Source organism: Mus pahari, unplaced genomic scaffold, assembly GCF_900095145.1.
Source record: "Mus pahari unplaced genomic scaffold, PAHARI_EIJ_v1.1 scaffold_10866_1, whole genome shotgun sequence".
Lineage (NCBI taxonomy): Eukaryota > Metazoa > Chordata > Mammalia > Rodentia > Muridae > Mus > Mus pahari.
The window spans coordinates 9,364-31,798 of NW_018393414.1; the positions used below are offsets into that span (position 1 = coordinate 9,364).

Here is a 22,435-nt window from a genome sequence, read left to right on the forward strand (position 1 = left end):
TCTTTGCCTCTGAGGAGATGGTCTCCCACTTACCCATTCACCTTCACCTCACTCCCCACCAGCATGCCTCACCTTCATGTGTCAAGTCTCTTCAGGATTAGGTGCATCCTCTCCCGCTGAGGCCAGACAAGTCAGTCCTCTGCTACATGTGTGCCATTGGGCCACAGACCAGCCCATGTAAGGTTGGTAGTCCAGTCTAGGCAAGCTCTGAGGGGTTCATATGCTATATTTTGATTATGTTTTCCCTCTCTCCCAATTCACTTCAGGTCTTCTACATTTCCCTACCATTACAATTTTATTTTTATTTTTTATTTATTTCAAATAAACACAGAAACATACAATAAAAACCAAAAATAAGAAACATATAATTTCCCAGAAGAACAAAAACAGAAAACAACCAAAATCAAAGTAAAAAAGCAAAAAAATCAGCCAAAACAATAAAACATTGGCATATTTAGTACCTATGGATAAAGCAGGAGATAGCAAATCAAACAGAAATAAAATCATTTTCATATAAATCTTTAAGTATTGCAATAGTAACAAATTTATTTTTACTTATTTAATTTATAATGCAACCTAAATTGATATGAGGATGTTGAAGACTAGCTATGTCAATGATCCAAGGAGAGCATGTGTGATTGGAGACAATGTAAAGCTGGCACAAGCGCACACACATGGTGGATGAAGCAAGCTACAACAAGTGAACTCTAACGTTATTTTTCTCTTAGCCTTTAAACACCATCTAAGACAAAGTTCTCTATTTACGACAAAAAGTATCTCATAGCCACAAGTTGCAAATTTTCTAAAAAGAATCACCAAAACACATGTTCTTGTAAAAGACAATATAATCATCACACAAGAGGAAATTACAACAGGAGTATTGATTGTGTATTCCTCTTTTGAAACTCATACCTAACTAAACATTTTTCATCTAACTTTCTCTCATTTTTTTCTCCATAGTAACCAACCCTAAAGCCATAATTCTTTTTGCAATTGATTAACAAAGTTTAAGCAAGCCAAGTATACAGCAACAAGTTCTCCCTATGCTTAGATAATGACCAATCTGTATTTACCAAGAAACAATCTCTCTTACATCTTATTTTTGAAGTCTTGTTCAGCTAGACTGGCTAAACATCTATTCTCTATTCTATACTAATAATAGAATTATTTATGCCTTGTTAATTACCTTGCCTTTTTATGGTGCACACCAAAACCTGTGACTACATCTCTAGATCACAAAATCCAGGAGCTCAGATACAACCTATAATGAATGTTTTGAGCATTCACTAGTCCCAAGACTTTTTTCTTCTTCTAAGGACTATTACATATTTGCAATGAGTGAAACCTCACTGTACTCCTTTTCAAACCTATGTACCTCTCATTATACTACAAGGAAAGGGGCACTTCCTGCTCTTAATTCTAACTTTATTATATCTATTTAGCAGAACAACTGAAGCCATCTCCTTACACTTTCTATCATTTACCCTAACTCCCTAAAACTATTTAAATCAAATCAGGAATCTTATAAAATCACTAATTCATCTAAACAATCATATTGTATGAAAGATTATCATAATATTGGTCTGCAGGAAAATTGCCCAAGAGAGTAGGCCATCTCAAGGAAGTTAACCTGCCTACTTCAGCTCCTCCTGCAAGGTGTTATCCATTAGGCTCCTTGGCTAAATAAAATTTCTAGGGGCCAGTCTAGTGTTCTGCCTGTGGCAATTATTATTTTTTTAAGTCATTCAGGACTTCTCGCTTCGTGATTTTAGTCCATAAATCTGGAAGTCTACCTAGCCCTATAAATTTTTTGCGATATGCCTCTTCTAGTTTTGATCTGAAATGACAGACAAACCATTTCCAATATGGCTGGGTAGATGAGTCTGGGGTGATGCTCCAAGTGGCAAAATCACCTCCTGCTTCTCTATATTTCTTGTATGGGAATTCCCGGAGGTCACGTAAAATGAAGGAAGAATCACTTGCTACATCACTAGTACAAAAATCAATGACAAAGTTGTCTGTTTTATGATAAGAACCACCGTTGACAGCCTGAGGACGGTGAAATGGCACACTGTGGTCTCCTTCATGTTGGGGAACGGTGTTTGTACAAATTGCCTTACAAAAAGGACACTGTTTCCAGCAGCCACAGAGATGCTCAGAGAGAATTTTCTCAATGTCAGGAACAATTTCATCCATGGGCTTACTTGAACAATCCTCTTCTACTTTCCTCATTGCAGGATCCAAAGCTCTGCTCATGGCTTCTTTGAGAAACTCAGTATCTGTTATCTCCTGGTGCTCGATGCTTACCAGGTCTCTCCTTGGGAAGATGAGGTTGCTCCCTAGGTGGTCACAGAACAAATCCAGCCAGCCAGATGCAGTGCTGCCTTTAGCTTTAGCTACTGCTGTGGATTCATGAATGGCAGACAGGATGGCATTCTTGATGTCACCTAAACTTATGTTTAAAAAAGTTTTTATTTTTTCACTTTCTTTATCTGAACAGTATTTTTTAATGTGGTTTCTAATGTAATCCCTGAAAAATGATTCTGGGTGATGAAGGTATTGCCAATACTTATCAAAATTTTCTTCTTCTGCTAGAGAGTAGAGAATATGTTTCTCCAGGTTAGCTCTGTTTCCATTGAATTCAGGGCAGGTGGCTCGCATGTCTCCGGCTATTCTTTGAACCATTATTTGCCATATGGTGGCAGAGATAGCAGGTGTGAGCTTGAGCCATAGGAAGTCAACAAAGGATGTGATTGAGGTGGCACCTTGGCAGGAGATCTTAAAACTCATAAAGAAATCATCTTTCTTTCTCTCCAGATAGTTCACAGGGTCATTTGCAGCCTTGAATGCCTCATGCATTTCCTTGAAATCCTTGGATGCTCTTTGGAATAAGTACAAGGATAAGTCAATGCTGTAGTCTCTGGTAAATGTGTAATCTCCCTCACAGGGTTCAGATTTCAGCTCATTTTCTATGATCTTCAAGATTTCATGAAAGTAATTCTGACTGTAATCACGCTTTTGCTTCCAAATGTTTTTAAATGTTTCTGTAAATTTTAGCTGAATGTTGTTGGTTGTCTTTTTGATGGATTCTACATGACAGGTTTCTAAACTCTTTCTAAGTAAAAGGTACTTTCTTTTCATTTGAATATGTTTGTCATACATGATTTCAAACTCTTCTCCAGACTTTATTTTTAGTCTTTCCACAATATTTTTGTCCTTCTTAAAATGTTCAAGAAGGATATTTTCAGAGTCCAAATCAATGTTAGGCTCGGTGACATGAGGAACATTGGAAGATACATTATAAATCCAACTTGTCCAAAGCTGACTGAATTTCTCATGCAACTCTTCATCACTTAATTCCTTACCCTTCAAATTTAAAGCTAACTTTCTGCTTCTCTCTAACAACTGATTTTCATATTGTGACTTCTGGTTATCAAGTATTTCTTGGCTTTTTTTAAGACTGATATGTTCATTGCACTTCCTTCTGATGTCTGAAATAAGTGCATCTTTAAGGATTAGTAGCTTGTGTTCAAAATTTGCTTTCCACTGAACCAATATTTCACTATCTGGGTCTTCTTCAAAATATTTGTCAAATTCTTCTTTGATGGTTTTATATTTCTTGCTAAGTGGATCCTCCAGTAAATCAGATGTGAGTGTCAGGATTTTCCCATTTTGAATCTGATTGTTCAGCTGATTCTGTAAGTCCAGTGCATGACTCCTCAGCTCCCAGGTCCATTCATTATACTTGGTTTCCAGTTTGCTCATGGCTATGACCTCTTGGGTGTTCCTGAAACTGAAAATGAAGTTTTCACTGACAAGAGCTTTCCACAAATCTTGAACTCTGAATTTGAAATCTGAGATTTTTAAGATCCTTCCCCTAGATTCCTGCTGGGCAGTTGAAAGAATTACATTCCTTAGTTCCTGGACATTGTAGCTATAGCGAGGATTGGGAGGGGCCATTGGGGGATTGCCATCCCAGAGGTGAGCAAAGTAGTAGACATGGCGATTGGCATCAAACTTAATCACATCACTGAAGCGGGTTATGTTTGAGCACTCTTCTAACTCAGCAGCCAATGCTGCCATTTCATCCAGTTTCTGCTCCAGTCTCCTCCGTCCTTCCATAGTTTGGTCCTTTGCTGTAACTTCTCCCACATTCTGATGGACAAAGAGGCAACTGGGGGAGATTTTCACTTGTTTCATTCTCAGAAATGCTTGAACAGATATTTGTAGGATGTCCTGAATCTCTGAGGGATTCTCCCCAAAAATATTGATCAGAGTCAAGTTTCCAAGGCCAATGACTAATGTTGCCAACTCATGGTCCCAATTCTGAGATTTGTTGTTTAGTTCTGGAGCCCGAAGTCCTTCTGTGTCTACAACAAGCACATATTTAATTCCGAGTTGTTCTGTGAATGTCTCCTCCACCTTCAGGAGCTGCATGTAGGCCCCCTTGGTACACCTGCCTGCACTGACTGTGAACTGCACACCAAACAGGGCATTTAGCAGGGTAGACTTCCCTGAGCTCTGCAGGCCAAGGACAGAGAGAACAAACAGCCTTTTGTCTCCAACTTTCTCTGAGATCTTGTCAAAAATAGCTGCTACCCATTTTAGAGGCACATATGAAGCATCCCCGTCCATCAGCTCAATGGGAACCCCAGCTATCATCAGGTCCGCAGCAATCTGAGGGAGGCAGAGAAAAAGGCTGTCTCTAGAGGAGGAGGATTCTTCCAGGGCTTCATAGATCTGGCCAACTTCTCGGAGAAGGTGCTCAGTTCCTAAAGTACAGTCATGAATCTCTGTGGAAATGGCATCCATCTGCTTCTGCCAGAGTGTCAGAGAGCTGCTCTTCTGTTCTCTTTGCTTTTCTGTTTGTATCCTTAACCACAAAGATCTCTGCTTTTCATGTAATTTTTCCAGGTGTTCAATCGTCAGGTTGTCAAAAAACAGAGTCAGCCACTGCAAAAAGTAGAGTTTGTTATGGGTTTCTGAATAGTCTTGGAGGAGTTCAAGAACAGAGCGCATTAAATCATTGAGAGGAAAGGCTTTTTCCAACTGCTGACATCTAATTATTCTTTTCTCTGTTTCAATCTCACTCTTGTGTTGTTCAATGCTTCGATTCCCCTTTTCTCTCAGATGATAGAATTCTTTGTCTTTCTTACACCAAAGGTGCCAAAGTTGTCCTTGAAGGGGTAGTAAATTTTCTTTTGTCTGAGATAACTTGTATTCCTCCAGGAGGGCCATTAAAGTCTGAGCCTTTTCTTTGGCTTCCTTGCAGTCTCTCTGGTCTTCATCAATAAGGAATCCTTGTTCTCGAGCTCTCTGTGAACAGTCCTCCAAACTGAGAGCAGTGTTAGAGAGCTCTAGGCAATGTTTGATGGCATTGGTGAGCTCCTCTGTTAATTCTGCCTCATTTCTATTCTTGATGCCAATTCTCATTCTTTTACCAGAAGTATTTGCTATGGCCTTTTCTTTGTCATCAATCAAGCAGATCAAAGGTGTCGATGACTGACAGAGGTGTCTGACAAGCTTTTGGTTTTCTTTATTGTTATCAGAAGCTGACATGAGGATCACAATGAGAGAAGAGACATCTTGGAGGAAGCTGAGTTGTTGGCTATGTTCCTTGGCATCTCCATGAAGACTGGCAAATGTCAGACACTTGTCAAACATGTCCTCACCTTGGCCAGAAGGACAGAACCAGCAAATATCCACCACTCCCCCCATCAGGACACAGTGTTTGTTGCTTCCTCTGCAGTGTCTGTGAAAAAACACATCATGTTTACGTTTACTGAGAAGAGAGTTCATGATCTGTGATTTGGAAGCAGAGAGGTCATTTCCAACTCTAATGAAGGACACAATAGGGGTAGAGACACTACACATCTGCTGATTCTTGTGACTGTAGCTCTTGTCCTGTGGAGATTTACTTTTATCTTGCCAACTTTTCCTAATTTGTCTTAGAGACCAAAGATAAAATTCAATCTGAGAAGTGTTGGGATTTGGTACCACAAGTGGGAGTGCATATTGACAAATGGAAAGTTTGGACAAAATATATTGTCTGGCAAGATCATCTGTACAGTGACAAATGGCCATCTGGATATCCATTGGGTGAATGTGGGGCCAGGACTCAGTGTCTGAAGGATAGCTAGAACTGTCATTGTCTTTAATGACATCATCATATGGATCAAAATCTTCATTTTCATGATTGGAGGAACCTATGGAGGTTTGTTTTTTTAGGTTTTCATCATCTTTGACTACAAGATGTCTCAACCCATAATCCAACATCAGTAGCTTTTGTAGGAAATAGAATGGAAGCTCCTTTTCAGACCTTGGCTGTGAATTGTACACAGAGGTCTTATAGATCAGATGGAAGTCTGCTCTGCTCATCCTTTTTGGATAGTAATTGTCTAGGTCTAGACGTTGGAGTAAGTCCAGGAAAGGTCCATTTTCTATCATTCCCTTTGTATTGTTTTCATTACTTTGTTTATAAGCCTGTTTCTTTTCATGGCAGAGACTTTGCAATTGTTTTTTTACCTCATCCATTTGTAAGGAATGGGTGGTGGCTTTATAGTCCCCCTCAATGAGTAATCTCAAATCATTCTCCAGACTATCCCAGTCATGATGTGCTTCATGTTTTGCAAGAACATGTGCAACTTCTTCAGATAACAGTGTCCCCATATGTTGTTGTATTAATGTCAAACGTTGTCCTTTCTCTTCTTTAGAAACATCTGTGATTTCAACTGTGGCTCTTAGAGCTGTGAGCACCAGGAATGCCTGAGCACTGTAATTGCAAATATTTTTAAGCTCTTGGTATTTGTGTTGGCTATTTTCCATTTGATCCCAGAGAAACTTTAACTCTTTACACCCCAGAAGATGCTGAAAAATACTGTTTCCCAACTGATAGCCTGCACCAGCTGCAATGGAGAGTAGCAGCAGCTGCATGTCTGGCTGCTCTGTTTTTCTGAGGTACTTCAAGAAGGAGCTGAGAGCTGTGGTGACCTCATATGTAGCTCTTTTCTTTGCTTCTTCCACTATTTCTGGGTACTCATTTTTGAAACTCAGTTCCATCAGGTATTCATGGGTTTTCTTTAAGGTCTTAATGAATTCAGAAAATGAGGTAATTTTGACTAGTTCTTCCTCTGACTCTGACTGGTTGATCCACTGTATGATGGAGTGTGCCTGAGGAAAGTTTGCCACTTTGTAGACATGAGGTTCTAGAAGGCTGCACAACTGAGATTTAATAAAGTGAGTTTTATACATGGGTGAATTTTTGCAGAAGTTGACAATGTTTATTAGAAAATTCTGCATATCCCAATCTGTGAGACATGTATTAATCCAAATGTTATAACTATTTATTTTTTGACTCAAAGTTTGCATAAAATCTACTAACTTAGTAAGCTGTTCTTCAGGATCAGAAACCTCCCAGCATTTTATGTCCTCTAGGAAAAGCTTAGCTTCTTTCCTAGCAGTCAGAAATTCTTCCCCTTCTTGAATCTGGGCAGCTAGCTCAGTCAGAGCCATGTAGTTGTCTTTTAGGCAGTTAGCCACTCGAAGAGCGTTCTTAAATTCTGTTCTGTGACTGGACAGGATGATGTCCCAAATAGGTACCAACTGTAGTCCCCTATCAATGACAGACCAGGTTTGATTGCTAGCTACAAGGCCAGCTGTCCACTGGGCAATTCCATCTGCGTCTGCTGGTCCACCTATCTGGGCTACAGATAGCTTTACCTTGGCTTGAGAGTTTAGATGAGTTGTACTGTAAGATGTTGTTTTTGAATTTGAGTCTGCTATATTTACACTTGCACCAACTTTAACTCCAAAGCCACTATAACTGCCTGTAATGTAAATATTCAAAGACTCTCTTGTTTGCTGCTTTACATCATCCAAGTGCTCACTTTTGAAACCTTCTGAAATGGCCTTCCAGCAATAGATTCCGCCCAGTTGCAGAGGGCCTTGGTTAGCATGAGAGCCAAACCTGTCGAAAAAGTTTTTAGCCTTGTGCCTTAATATGAGTAGTTCATCTGGGTGTGTAGTCTGCTCCAGGAGTTCTTCAATAGTCTTTAGTTCCTGGAGAGCAGCCTTGGAGAGTTGAAGATCATTGATGTGAAAATGGCAGGTGGCCAATGGGATATAGCTGAACCTGGCTGAGCAAAAATAAGTTTGCTCTAAATGTGATTGGTGTGCATCCTCAGATTCTGTCTGTTTGTTTTGACCCATACCAGCTTCTAGACTAAGTCCCCAACCTTCACCTTTAACCAAGCAAGTTGAACTGAAACCCATCATTTTTATAGTCCGTGTAAACATGGCTTGTTCTTGAAAAGATGAAAATTCCATTGTTTTTATTTCGGTGCCATGTTCTGGGCCAAGGAGTGAGAACTGCTTAGGGACACTGAGTAGCTCTTCTCTCTTCTGAATCAGGCTTCTTTGGTGACTTGTCTTAAAAATTCCCTGTAGAGCCAGCCCTCCAGATGCTTGTCTTACCAGGTCTCCATCTGAGAGATTTTGACTGTGAGCCAGGGTCTGTTCCATGTGACTGAGATGTCTCTCCATTATTTCAGTGATGTCTTTTAGGGACACTTCAGGCTTTGGCCAGCACTCCTCAGGGATCTCCATTGCTTGTCTCAGCTCTGCTTCTTTTCTCCTCACTGCCTCTTCTCCTCTGTGCTTCCCTTCAGACTGCAAGACTCTCAGAGCCTGCAGTGCCTGGCCTGCCTGCCTCTGCCTGTTCTTTATCATCTCTCCTGGAGTCTCCTGCAGCTCTCTTTTTGGCTGTGAGAGGTCCAACAACTTCTCCAGAGCCCTTTTCTCCCATGTGTGTTGTGTCTGGGACTTCAGCTTCTCGAGGTCACTCTTGTCTAAATATTGTAAGGCCTGAGCAGAGGTCACACCTAGATCTTCCTGAAGCTTAGGCAGCCAGTAGTCAACAGACAGTCCCACTTCTGTCAGCATCTCTTGGAGATCGTGCCTCCTTCTGCTTCTTAGCTGAGGCTCATCAGGGATGCACGCTGCTGTTGCCATGGCTCTGTGGGGAACATATTGTAGTTAGTTTTGTCTGTGTCCTGACCTTAGAATTGGTCAGCTGTGTGTCCAGAAATGTGAATTACTAATGGCTCGTCTCATATAATTGTTCAAGTGTATTTTTAAACAATTTCCTGTCTGTGAAGCCTCTCATTGTGGTGTTCTCAGCATAAGTGGTTTTATTGGATACGAACATGAGTTGTTATGTCTTAAAAAATTCAATGTACTTCAGTGTGATGGAGTACCTTAGCACACCATTCTAAGGTCTTCCCCTGAGGAATAATTGCCATTTGACAGGCCTAGTACAAAAGGAAGTTTATTGGGGGTAGGGAGTCAGGGAGCAGAGCAGGAACCTGGAAAGGGGTTGAGGCAGAGAAAGAGGGACAGAAAAGGATAGAAAGACAGAGAGGACCAGAAGAATTTGGCTGGGAACATGTGAGGAAGAGATAGAGAAGATGGAGGTGAGGGGGAGGGAGAGTGAGTGTAAATGTGCGGGGTGAGGGAGGTGGAGAGGAAGAGGAAGAGACAGAGGGGAAATGCCAGCTGAGCAGTACTTATATGTCTAGCTCCTGGCTCTGTCAGGCAGAGAAGCAAGCTAGTGCTAGGTAGCTGTTTTGGGGGGAGCCTAGAATAATTGCTAACATTATATGTGTGTGTGTGTGTGTGTGTGTGTGTGTGTGTGTATGTGTGTGTGTGTGTTTGTGGTATATGTAGATATATATGCATAATATGTGATATTATAATATATAACATATACTATAAGCACACACATACACATACACACACACACACAATAAAAAAAAAAGATGCCATGTATTTGAAACAGAGTAAAAGCTGGGTAAATGGGAGGGAGGGTTTAGAGGGATAAAAGAGAATAGGAAATGATGTAATTACATTATAACTCAAAGTACTTTTTCATTTTTATATTTTAATTAATTAATCTTATACCCAACCATAGTTTCCCCTCCCTCCTCTCCTCTTATTTTACCCCCCTCCCCATTCACTCCTCCTCTGTTTCTCTTCAGAAAAGAGGGAGGTCTCCCACAGATATCAATCAGAGCTGGTATATCAGATTGTACTAAGTCTAGGCATAGCCTCTCCTGTTGAGGCTAGACAAGGCAGCCCAGAAGGAGGAAAGGGTCTTAAAGGCAGGCATCAAGTCAGTAACTGCCCTGCTCCCACTTGTAGGAGTCCTGCATGAAGACCAAGCTACTTCTTAAAATAATTTTGAAATTAAAAAAGTATTCCCCCATCTTGTATTCCGGGTCCCTCAGAGCCCAGTCTGCCCAGGAAACCTGCAGACTGCAGAAGCAACATAGCTTCTGGAACAGGCCCTGTTTCGGGCCCTCATCTTCAGCCAGGAAGCAGATCTGAGCTCCAGACTCCTGTGCTCCTTCCCCACCAGAGGAGAGGTGGCTGCCAGGGAAAGCTCTAACAGCAGGAGCAGGAAAGAGAGCCATTTTGTATCTCTGGCCCTCAGTTCCCAGTCTGCACAGGAAAGCCTGTGGACTGCAGAAGCAACATAGCTTCTGAGACAGGCCATCTTCAGACATGAAGCAGATTTGAGCTCCAGACGTCTGCACTCCTCCCCCATCAGAGGAGAGGTGGAGGAGTCAGAGGAGAAAAGTACTCTGACAACTGAAACTAAGGAGAGAGTTGCAATCCCAGGAGTGATGACTGAGGCTAACAGAATCACAGGAGGAACAAGCTCCAGCCAGAGACAGCTATAACAACTAATGCCAGAGATTACCAGATGGCTAAAGGCAAATAAGAATCTTACTAACAGAAACCAAGACCACTCACCATCATAACAACCCAGCACTTCCACCTCAGCCGGTCCTGGATACCCCAACACACCCAAAAAGCAAGATTCTCATTTAAAATCCTTTCTCATGTTGCTGGTAGAGGATTTTAAGATGGGCATTAATAACTCACTTAAAGAAATATAGGAGACACTAAAAAACAGATGGAAGCCCTTAAAGAATTATAGGAAAACACATCCAAACAGGTGATGGAATTGAACAAAACCATACAAGATCTAAAAAGGGAAGAAGAAACAATAAAGAAAACTCAAAGGGAGATAACTCTGCAGATAGAAAACCTAGGAAAGAAATCAGGAACCATAGATGCAAGCATCAGCAAAAGAATACAAGAGATGGAAGAGAGAATCTCAGGTGCAGAAGATTCCATAGAGGACATGGGCACAGCAATCAAAGACAATGCAGAATGCAAAAAGATCCTAACTCAAACCATCCAGGAAATCCAGGACACAATGAGAAGACCAAACCTACAGATAATAGGAGAAGATAAGAATGAAGATTTTCAGCTTAAAGGGTCTGCAAATATCTTCAACAAAATTACAGAAGAAAACTTCCCAAGCCTAAAGAAAGTCATGCCCATGAACATACAAGACGCCTACAGAACTTCAAATATACTAGACCAGAAAAGAAATTCCTCCTAACACATAATAATCAGAACAACAAATGCACTAAATAAAGATAGAATATTAAAAGCAGTGAGGGAAAAAGGGCCAAGTAACATATAAAGGCAGGCCTATTAGAATTACACCAGACTTCTCACCAGAGACTATGAAAAACAGAAAATCCTGTATAGATGTTATGCAAACCCTAAAAGAATACAAACGTGAGCCCAGGCTACTATATCCAGCAAAACACTCAATTACCATAGATGGAGAAAACAAAGTATTCCATAATAAAACCAAATTCACACAAAATCTTTTTACGAATCCTGCACTTCACAGGATAATAAAGGGAAAACAACACAAGGATGTAAACTACACCCTAGAAAGAGCAAGAAAGTAATCCTTCAACAAGCCTAAAAGAAGACAGCCACAAGAACAGAATCCCAACTTTAACAACAAAAATAACAGGAAGCAACAATTACTTTTCTTTAATACTTCTTAATATCAATGGAATCAATTCCCCAATAAAAAGACATAGATTAACAGACTGGCTACACATACAGGACCCAAAATTTTGCTCCTTACAGGAAACCCACCTCAGGGTAAAAGACAGACACTACCTCAGAGTGAAAGGTTGGAAAACAATTTTTCAGGCAAACTATCCAAAGAAACAAGCTGGAGTAGCCATTCTAATATCGAATAAAATTGACTTCCAACCCAAAGTTATCAAAAAAGACCAGGAAGGGCACGTCATACTCAAAAGTAAAATTTACCAGGACGATCTCTCAATCCTGAATATCTATGCTTCAAATGTAAGGGCAGCCACATTCATTAAAGAAACTTTAGTAAAGCTCAAACCACACATTGCACCTCACAAAATAATAGTGGAAGACTTCAATACTCCATTCTCATCAATGGACAGATCCAGAAAACAGAAACTAAACAGAGACACATTGAAACTAACAGAAGTTATGAAAGAAATGGATTTAACAGATATCCACAGAACATTTTATCCTAAAACGAAAGGATATACGTTCTTCTCAGCACCTCATGGTTCCTCCAAAATGGACCATATAATAGGTCAAAAAATAGGCCTCAACAGATACAAAAATATTGAAATTTTCCCATGCACCATCAGATCACCATGGACTAAGGATGATCTTCAATAACAGCATGAATAATAGAAAGCCAACACTTACGTAGAAACTAAACAACACTCTCCTCAATGATACCTTGGTCAAGGATGAAATAAAGAAAGAAATTAAAGACTTTTTAGAGTTTAATGAAAATCAAGCTGCTACATACCCAAATTTTTGGGACACAATGAAGGCAGTCCTAAGAGGAAAACTCATAGCCCTGAGTGCCTCCATCAAGAAACTAGAGAGATCATACAGTAGAAGCCTGAAGGCACACCTAGAAGCTCTAGAATAAAAGGAAGCAAATTTACCCAAAAGGTGTAGATGGCAGGATATACTCAAACTCAGGGCTGAAATCAACCAAGTGGAAACAGAAAGAACTACTTAAAGAATCAAACAAACCAGGAGCTGTTTTTTTGAGGAAATCAACAAGATAGATGAACCCTTAGCCAGAATAACTAGAGGGCACCTGGACAGTATCCTAATTAACAAAATCAGAAATGAAAAGGGAGATATAACAACAAATTCTGAGGAAATACAAAATATCATCAGATTCTACTCGAAAGGCTATACTCAACAAAACTGGAAAACCTGAATGAAATGGACAATTTCCTAGACAGTTACCTGGTACCAATGTTAAATCAGGATCAGATTAAGCATCTAAACAGTCCCATTTCCCCTAAGGAAATAGAAGCAGTCATTAATAGTCTCCCAACCAAATAACATCCAGGACCAGATGGGTTTAGTGCAGAATTCTATCAGACCTTGAAAGAAGACCTAATTTGAACTCTCCTCAAAGTATTTCACAAAATAGAAACAGAAGGTACTCTATCCAATTCATTCTATGAAGCCACAATTACTCTGATACCTAAACTACACAAAGATCCAACAAAGAAAGAGAAATTCAGACCAATTTCCCTTATGAATATTGATGCAAAAATACTCAATAAAATCCTCGCAACCTGAATCCAAGAACACATCAAAATGATCTTCCAACATGACCAATTAGGCTTCATCTCAGGGATTCAGGGTCAGTTTAATATATGGAAATCCACCGATGCAATCCACTATAGAAACAAACTCACAGGCAAAAATCACACCATCATCTCGTTAGATGCTGAGAAAGCATTTGTCAAAATCCAACACCCATTCATGATAAAAGTCATGGAAAGGTCAGGAATTCATGGCATACCTAAACATAATAAAAGTCATCTACAACAAACCAGTAGCCAACATCAAACTAAATGGAGAGAAGCTGGAAGCAGTTCTACTAAAATCAAGGACTAGAGAATGCTGCCCACTTTTCCCCTACCTATTCAATATAATACTTGATGTCCTAGCCAGAACAATCAGACAACAAAAGGAGATCAAGGGGATCCAAATTGGAAAGGAAGAAGTCAAAATATCACTATTTGCAGATTATATGATAGTATATATAAGTGACCCTAAAAATTCCACCAGAGAACTCCTAAACCTGATAAAGAGCTTCAATGCAGTAGCTGAATAAAAAATTAACTCCAACAGGTTAGTGGCCTTTCTCTAGATAAAAAATAAACAGGATGAGAAAGAAATTAGGGAGACAGCACCCTTTATAATAGTCACAAATAATATAAAATATATTGGTGTGACCCTAACTAAGGAAGTGAAGGATCTGTATGATAAGTACTTCAAGTCTCTAAAGACAGAAATTGAAGAATATCTCAGAAAATTGATAGATCTCCCATGCTCATGGATAGGCAGGATGAACATAGTCAAAATTGCTATCTTGCCAAAAGCAATCTACAGATTCAATGCAATCCCTATCAAAATTCCACCTCAATTCTTCACCTAGTTAGAAAGGGCAATTTGCAAATTCATCTGGAATAACAAAAAAAACTAGGATAGCAAAAACTATTCACAACAATAAAAGAACCTCTGGTGGAATCACCATGCCTGACCTCAAGCTGTACTACAGAGCAGTTGTGATAAAAACTGCATGGTACTGGTACAGCAACAGACAGGTAGATCAATGGAGTAGAACTGAAGACCCAGAAAAGAACCCACACACCTATGGTCATTTGATCTTTGAGAAGGTAGCTGAAACCATCCAGTGGAAAAAGAGTGTTTTCAACAAATGGTGCTGGGACAACTGGTGGTCATCTTGTAGAAGCATGTGAATCAACCCATTCTTATTTCCTTGTACAAATTTCAAGTCTAAGTGGATCAAAGAACTCTACATAAAAACAGAGACACTGGAACGTATAGAGGGGAACGTGGGGAAAAGTGTCGAAGATATGGGCACAGGGGAAAAATTCCTATACATAACAGCAATGGCTATTGCTGTAAGTTCAAGAATGACAAATGTGACCTCATAAAATTGTAAAACTCTGTAAGGCAAAAGACACTGTCAATAAGACAAAAAGGACACCAACAAATTGGGAAAGGATTTTTACCAATCCTAAATCTGATAGAGGACTAATATCCAATATATACAAAGAGGTCAAGAAGCTGGACTCCAGAAGTTCAATTAACACCATTAAAAATGGGGTACAGAGCTAAACAAAGAATTCTCAACCGAGGAATACCAAAGGGCTGAGAAGCACCTGAATAAATGTCCAACATCCTTAATTTTCAGGGAAATGCAAATGAAAACAACCCTGAGATTCCACCTCATCATACCAGTCAGAATGTCTAAGATCAAAAATTCAGGTGACAGCAGATGCTGGCGAGAATGTGGAGAAAGAGGAACACTCCTCCATTGCTGGTGGGATTGTAAGCTTGTACAACAAATTTGGAAATCAGTCTGGCAGTTTCTCAGAAATTTGGACATAGTACTACCAGAGGACCCAGCAATACCTCTTCTGGGCATATAAACAGAAGATGTTCCAAGTGGCAATAAGGACACATGCTCCACTATGTTCATAGCAGCCTTATTCATAATAGCCAGAAGCTGGAATGTACCCATATGTCTCTCAAGAGATGAATGGATACAGAAAATGTGGTACATTTACACAATGGAGTACTACTGAGCTATTAAAAATAACGAATTTATGAATTTCTTGGACAAATGGATGTATCTGGAGGATATCATCCTTAGTGAGGTAACCCAATCACAGAAGAACTCACTTGATATGCACTCACTGATAAGTGGATATTAGCCCAGAAACTTAGATTACCCAAGATAGAATTTGCAAAACAAAAGAAAATCAAGAAGAAGAAGGAATACCAATGCATGGATACTTAATTCCTCCTTAGAATAGCGAACAAAATATCCATGGAAGGAGTTATAGAGACAAAATTTGGAGCTGAGGCAAAAGGATGGACCATCCATAGATTGCCCCACCCAGGGATCTATCCCATCATCAGCCACCCAATGCAGGCCCTATTGCATATGCCAGCAAGATTTTGCTGAAAGGACCCTGATATAGCTGTCCTTTGTGAGGCTATGCAGTGCCTGGCAAATACAGAAGTGGAGGCTCACAGTCACCTACTGGTTGGAACACAGGGACCCCAATGGAGGAGCTAGAGAAAGTACCCAAGTTGCTGAAGGGGTCTGAAACCCTATAGGTGGAACAACAATATGAACTAACCAGTACCCCCTGATCTCGAGTTTCTAGCAGCATATGTAGCAGAAGATGGCCTAGTCAGCCATCACTGGGAAGAGAGGCCCCTTGGTCTTGCAAACTTTATATGACCCAGTACAGGGGAACTCCAGGGCCAAGAAGTGGGAGTGGGTGTGTAGGGGAGCTGGGCAGGGGGAGGGTATAGGGAACTTATGGGATAGAATTTGAAATGTAAATGAAGAAAATATCTTATAAATATGTGAAAAAAGAATCCCTCAAAAATGAATTGAAAACAAAAATAAAAATAAAAAGAAACAACAAACAAAAGCTAGACGTGTTTGCATTTGCCTGTAACTTCAGAATTGAAAAACAGAGACAAGTAGATCCTAGGAGCTAGTTGGCTAGCAGGTCTAGTCAAAACATGAAATTTCACTTGTTTGCATGTACCATATGTTAGTTTACAAGAAATTCGACTTGGCTCCTCTTAAGACCTAGCAACAGCAACCTAGGAACAACTTACATCATCACCAGCAGCCAGGTAGGACTGCTGGGCTACCCCAGCCTTGAATTTTCTCTGTTTCTCTGTCTCTGTCTCTCTTCATCTCTCCTCTCTCCTTCTCTCTCTGTTCCCATGTGTTCCCTACCAGCCTCTTTTTCTCTTCTTCTTTCTTTATACTAGGCTTGTTGTGTGGCAGAATCCAGGCTGTCAACTTGTTTCTGCTCTAGCTACATTATGCCACATTATAAAGCATAACATTGATGCTGTGATATAACGCCATACACACATATGCCATGCATGTAAATACAAAATGAAACAAAACAGAAAGTAAATATGGGAAAATATGTGAAGATACCTAACCCAATATATTAGATAACACTGATTACAGATTAAAAAAGAGCACTACACAAAAACCGAAGCAGGGAGACAAAAATCTCAATAGATCTATAATAAATAGATAGCCTGAGCAATTGTAAAATTCCTAACAAGCCTAACAATCTTCACTGGTAAACTCCACCAAACCATGTAACAAGCTAGTACCAATCTTCAGCACATTCTTACAGAAATAGAAGAGGGAAACTTTCTTAACTTGTTCAGTGAGGGCAGCATTACTTTTGTCTCTGAGTCAGACTAGGATGCCACAGAAAAGAAAAGTATAGATAAATATCCTTTATGAATGTTGTTGTGAAAACAATACTAGAAACTGTAATCCAGAAATATAAAGATTATACACTAACCAACCATAGTTTCCTCCAGGCATATAAGCATCATTTTACTTATGAAAGCTATTAAACATAATATGGCCATATAAATAGAATGAAGGGAAATCACTCCACACAATTACTTGAATTCCAAGAGGAAAATCACCTCTTAAAATCCAACCTTGTTTCATGATAAAAATAACAAACTAGGAATTGAGGATACCTTCTCAGAATGATAAAGGCATGAAACACCTGTTAGTTCTTGAGCAAATTTAGTATTGAATTTATTCTACTGCTAGATATATACTCTAAAGAAATGAGAATGGGTGTCCATACATGTACTTGTATAATATACTAGTCACAGTATCCAAGAGATGGTAAGAACCCAAATACCCATTAACTGATGGTAGATAAACAAATTATGGAATAATCATGAAAGAAGTAAAGTTATAAAAGGAATAAAATATTGATGTGTCGTACAATATGGAGGAACTTAATCAACAATGTTCTAAGTGAAGAAAGATAGAATTTTAAACACTTTCAAAATCTCCACTAGGTAAATCCTAGGGAGTAAAGGCAGATCATTGCCAAGGAATTGGAGAGATAGGAGTGGGAGCTGATTGCACTTATGAGTGTAGTGGTGCTTTTTGTGGTAAATAAAATATTTTGGGATTTGCTAGAGATTTTTGTTACACAATTTTATGAACTTACTAAATTTCATTGAATTGCGCAACTTAAATTAATTAATTTTATGTTGTATAAATTTTACTTCCTTTGAATTAAGTTCTATAGATGTTTAACTAGGATATATGTAAAACAAAGATAATAAAACTCAAAGCCCTTTACTTTCCAAGGACTTATTGGCTATGTTCTGGAGCTCATTTGGGCTTTTCGTATATGTATAATAGATACAATGTAGAATTAGGTGCTAGTGCACATATCTTCCCACTTTCCAGTGGAGTTAGGAACTTGAAATTGGCCATAGAAGAAGGATGCCATTTTATATGAAAATAGCTAAATATTAAAAGCCTGGATTTTCCTATCTAGAGGACAGAAATGCTAGAAATATTTTGGGATACTATAGACTGACACAATTGTTTCTTGTCTGTTAGCCAGATCATGCTGTTTTGTAAAACCACTTTTATTTTGGTTGAACTGTGTCAACTCACATAACTTGTTTTCTAGAGTTAAGGTAAACTAAAGTTTCTCTAGATTCTTGCCACCTAGGATAGATGTTTATGGAGCACCTAACGTTCTTTAACTTACTGGTTAACCCTAGCAGTGGACAAATGGAGTGCCAAAAAGGGAAACTTTAAATCATCTTTCCTGCCATACTTCTGTCCTTTAAATATCCCAGCTTATAAGTGGATGACAGGTTTTGGGTCTAACAACAACTTCTCTGCATTTTTATTTGGAGGAAACTCCAAATAAAGGTTGGCATTGCAGACAAGTCACTTGCTCTCTTGTCTGTCTTTCCTTCTCATTGAATTTTCACTGTCTTTTTCCTTTTATATAGCAACATTTGTAGCATAGTAGCAGTTCATATTGGTGGAACCAAAATTTTAGACCAGAGTCACCACATGGGTTTGCTATCTGTACTGACATGCACATCTCTATGCTGGTACTCAGTTCCTACCATTAAGGTCTACAGAAATTTCCTAATCTAGTAACCCAGTAGAAGTATCTTCTTGCTAGACAGGAGGTCTTCTTTCCTTTCTGTTAAACTCTTAGCTAGGAACCTTACAACAAGTTTAGAACGCTTCTAAAATCTCATCCTACAATTGTCTGTGAAATTTATTCTTTGAGATTACAAATCAGATGAGATAGTAGCCACTTGGACCAGGGTGGCTTCATGGCCATTGATGTTACAATACAAGGATACAAAACTCAACTGAAATGGGATAGGAAATTTTTTCTCCAGCCAAATATTTAGATCTAGAATGAGTCTGGCTCCCTGGTAGGCAGCTACAGATGGAGAGGTGATAAAGGTTGTGTCTTTCTAAAATGGCTGACTACTTCTTTATCCTCCTGACTGGAGAGGAAAGCCTGGCAGTTTAAAACAAAGTCCTTGTAGGCTTTTGTCTCCCACCAGTAGACCCCTTATGGTAGACTGGCTCAATGAGTTCAAAGTCTACTCAGGACATCACACAACAGTTCTGGACCAATTAACAATACTAGCTTCCTTCACCCTGACCAACCCTATAGTAGGTGAGGAACACTCTTCAGAGGCTTTAAAGAAACTTTGGCCCTCAGGAAGAGACTGGAGTTTTCACCTTTCTGAGTCCCCTGCCTAGCTTTGCAGAGGGTTTTTGTTTTTGTTTTGTTTTGGTTTTTTGTTTTTTGTTTTTTTCTGTCTACTGTGTGCATGAATTTTCCAACAACTTACCCCAAATACTGACTGCTGTTGTATGAGGTATTTGGGATTTCTCTTCTGTTACTTGTTGCCCTCAAGAATTTTCCTGCCTTTCAGTCCTTTAATTGGCAGAAAATTGAACCTGATCAAAGACCCTCAGCATTCTTCCCTCATTAATATCATTGNTTATGGCATGGGAACATAGATTCAGGTTACCCAAATTCATGAAGTTTTTATAATAACAGAACAAAGAAAGTCATGAGTAGAGGTGTTTTCAAATGTATTGGTGAAAACATTAGGTAGTTAAAACAGGATGGTGAAATCTCAGGTACAGGCCTCAGATGTTACCTGGTAACTAAGATTTGATCCATAGAAACTAGGTTCATGTCAACATATTCCAATAGGCNTTTATCTGTTAGTCACAGGATGCTAGGTCTGATACAGAGGTGGGAAAGGCCAATTAGTGGTTTAAAGATTGCCCAAGGTAAATTTTAATTAAGCTGTGAACCTGAAACACCTCAGACTCTCCATAATAACTGAAATACTAATCAGTTATTCAGTCTTCTGGTTTCATTCTGAGGTTAGAACTTCTTTCTAGGAAATTTTGATCAAAATTGTCAGAGACTCTCTTCCCCAGAACTGTTACACTTTTGAAGTAATAATCTGTTGTTCCTAAGAAATGCTCCATCACTTTTTCCTGTATCAGTTTGACTATAGTATATCATAAAACCTCATAAGTTTTGCAATCAGAATGCCCAGAATATATGAGGATATCCCAAAGAAATGTTTCCTTGCTTAAGCTGTCTTGATTGTTGAAGCAGTGCACTCCAAGGGATTATTTCCAGACAGCTTTGCCAAGGTCACTAGAGTCTAAACACCTATGGGCCAATGATGAGCAGGACACACCTTGACCAGGACAGCTAAAGCTGGAGGATAATGAGTTTGCAGCCTGGGTTTCCTATTGAGAATTTGTCTCAAAGCTAACAACACAAGTTAAGTAACTTGTGTGAACTCTTCCAAAGTAACTAAAGCCAAGTGATTATAGAAAATGATTCTGTGACAGGACAAGACAGTGCAGAGATTTCTCCATCTTGTATTTTTGATGTGGCTTTTTCACGTTTAGCTAAAATTTGAACTCCTTGATGGAGCATCCCATGGAATATTTCCCAACTCTATTTTAGGACCTGAGGCAATGATGCCCCAGATACTTTAACTTAGCTTCTACTAAACTGCATGGTTGTGTAAAACCCACCTCCTAGCTGGAGGAATACAGATTTTCAGTGGTTATTCATTGAATCAGGGTGGTCACCTCTCATAGGCTCCCATAAAAGTAGTTATGTATGCTTACTTAACAGCCTCTGCTTGCACTGTTTTTGATATTTATTTAAGGAACTGACATATATTTAGGAATTTTCATTCCAGGAAGAAAAGTCTGTTATCATACGTACCTATGAATGTGTTACATACGCACCCCTCCAGGGGGCAACAGAGATATTCTTATCCCCAAAGCAAATACAAATTTATCTCACACTCCAAACCAAAAAAAAAAAAAAAAAAAAAAAAAAAAAAAAAAAAAAAAAAAAAAAGGACTTATCAGTGAGAATATAGTCTAAAAATAGCTGTTGAAGTCAAGGGACGTCAGAATTTGTTTTTACCCCCCCCCCCAAAAAAAAAACAATAAAATAATTGTAAAAGAATGTCATAACAATTATTCTAAAAAGAAAAAATCTATTGACATTACTATGTCTTTAGAAAAAAGAATTAAAGTTAACAATGTAGTATATGGTTTATTGTCTAGAGATCCCATGTCATCTCTTTCATCGTCTATCAAATTGCTATTTTAAGATCTCTAAGTGCAAGCTCTCTCATATCTTCCTTAGATCAGGCATACAAATTTATTGCTTCCCCATAGGCAGGAGAACCATTCAGCCTGACCAAGCTTTAAAAAATGGATCTTAGACCATCACCCATTCCTCAAATTNAAGGACCAAAGTCTCAGAAGAAGAAATTGAGGCTAGACAAAAAGACAAAGAAAATTAATGGTCTATAAGAAAAGATAGAAGTCTCTATCTTTGGGATCTAGGTTGACTTTCCTGATGACTGACAATCAAGAAACTTCAAAAGAGTTGAGAGAGCCAATATCAAGTGTACAGATAATCTGTTTTTTTTTTTTTTTCTGGAGACATCTGAAACAGGCTAAAAATATTAACAAGTGAACTCTGTTTACTTAGGGCAAGAACGTTTGTAATTTTGAGCTTTGTCAAATGATCACTTCTCAAATCTGAATCGTGTACCTCATAAGAACACAGTAGCATTTAAAAAACTGAAAAAAAATTCTTTAAGATAAAACTAAGTAAACCAGCTTATACATGTTTAACTTTTAAGCCTTCCTTAAAAGGTAACCTCANCTTAAACTTAAACCTTGATATAAATCATACCTCTTGAGGAATGTAACTTAGCCACATAATGGCATGCATAGCCATTGTAAAGGCACTTAAGAGTGGCACTCTCTTGGAAAATTGGCATTCTTGTCTTCGGGTGGGAGTTTACTGTTCTTTTCTTATGTCTCTATGTTTAAATACCTAACCAGTTCATCACTTGTTTTACTCTGGACCATACTGAAGTTTTTTGTGCAGTGGAATTAAGGATCCAGTTTAATCTGAGTAGAAAGTTCCTAAGGGTGGAGGTAACTGGTCAGGAGGCTGCTGTCTGTCTTCACATGCTGTCATGCACTATTACACTTAACATTCCAGTTTCTGCAAAAACTGTAAAT

At 39.0% G+C, this 22,435-nt stretch overlaps 1 protein-coding gene across 1 annotated transcript; it reads right to left on the bottom strand.

The window, feature by feature from the left end:
* Positions 1 to 282: 282 nt before the first annotated feature.
* Positions 283 to 20,985, bottom strand: LOC110315522 (interferon-induced very large GTPase 1). The gene is made up of 2 exons (XM_021189560.1): positions 20,915 to 20,985; positions 283 to 9,013 (listed from the first exon to the last, which is right to left on the bottom strand). The coding sequence occupies exon 2, from the start codon at positions 9,007 to 9,009 to the stop codon at positions 1,729 to 1,731; it is 7,281 nt and encodes a 2,426-aa protein (XP_021045219.1). The 5' UTR covers positions 9,010 to 9,013; positions 20,915 to 20,985; the 3' UTR covers positions 283 to 1,728.
* Positions 20,986 to 22,435: the final 1,450 nt, after the last annotated feature.

What these genes read in the sequence shown, in the direction of transcription:
- LOC110315522 (XM_021189560.1), bottom strand. Translation starts at nt 9,009, where the DNA reads ATGGCAACAGCAGCGTGCATCCCTGATGAGCCTCAGCTAAGAAGCAGA.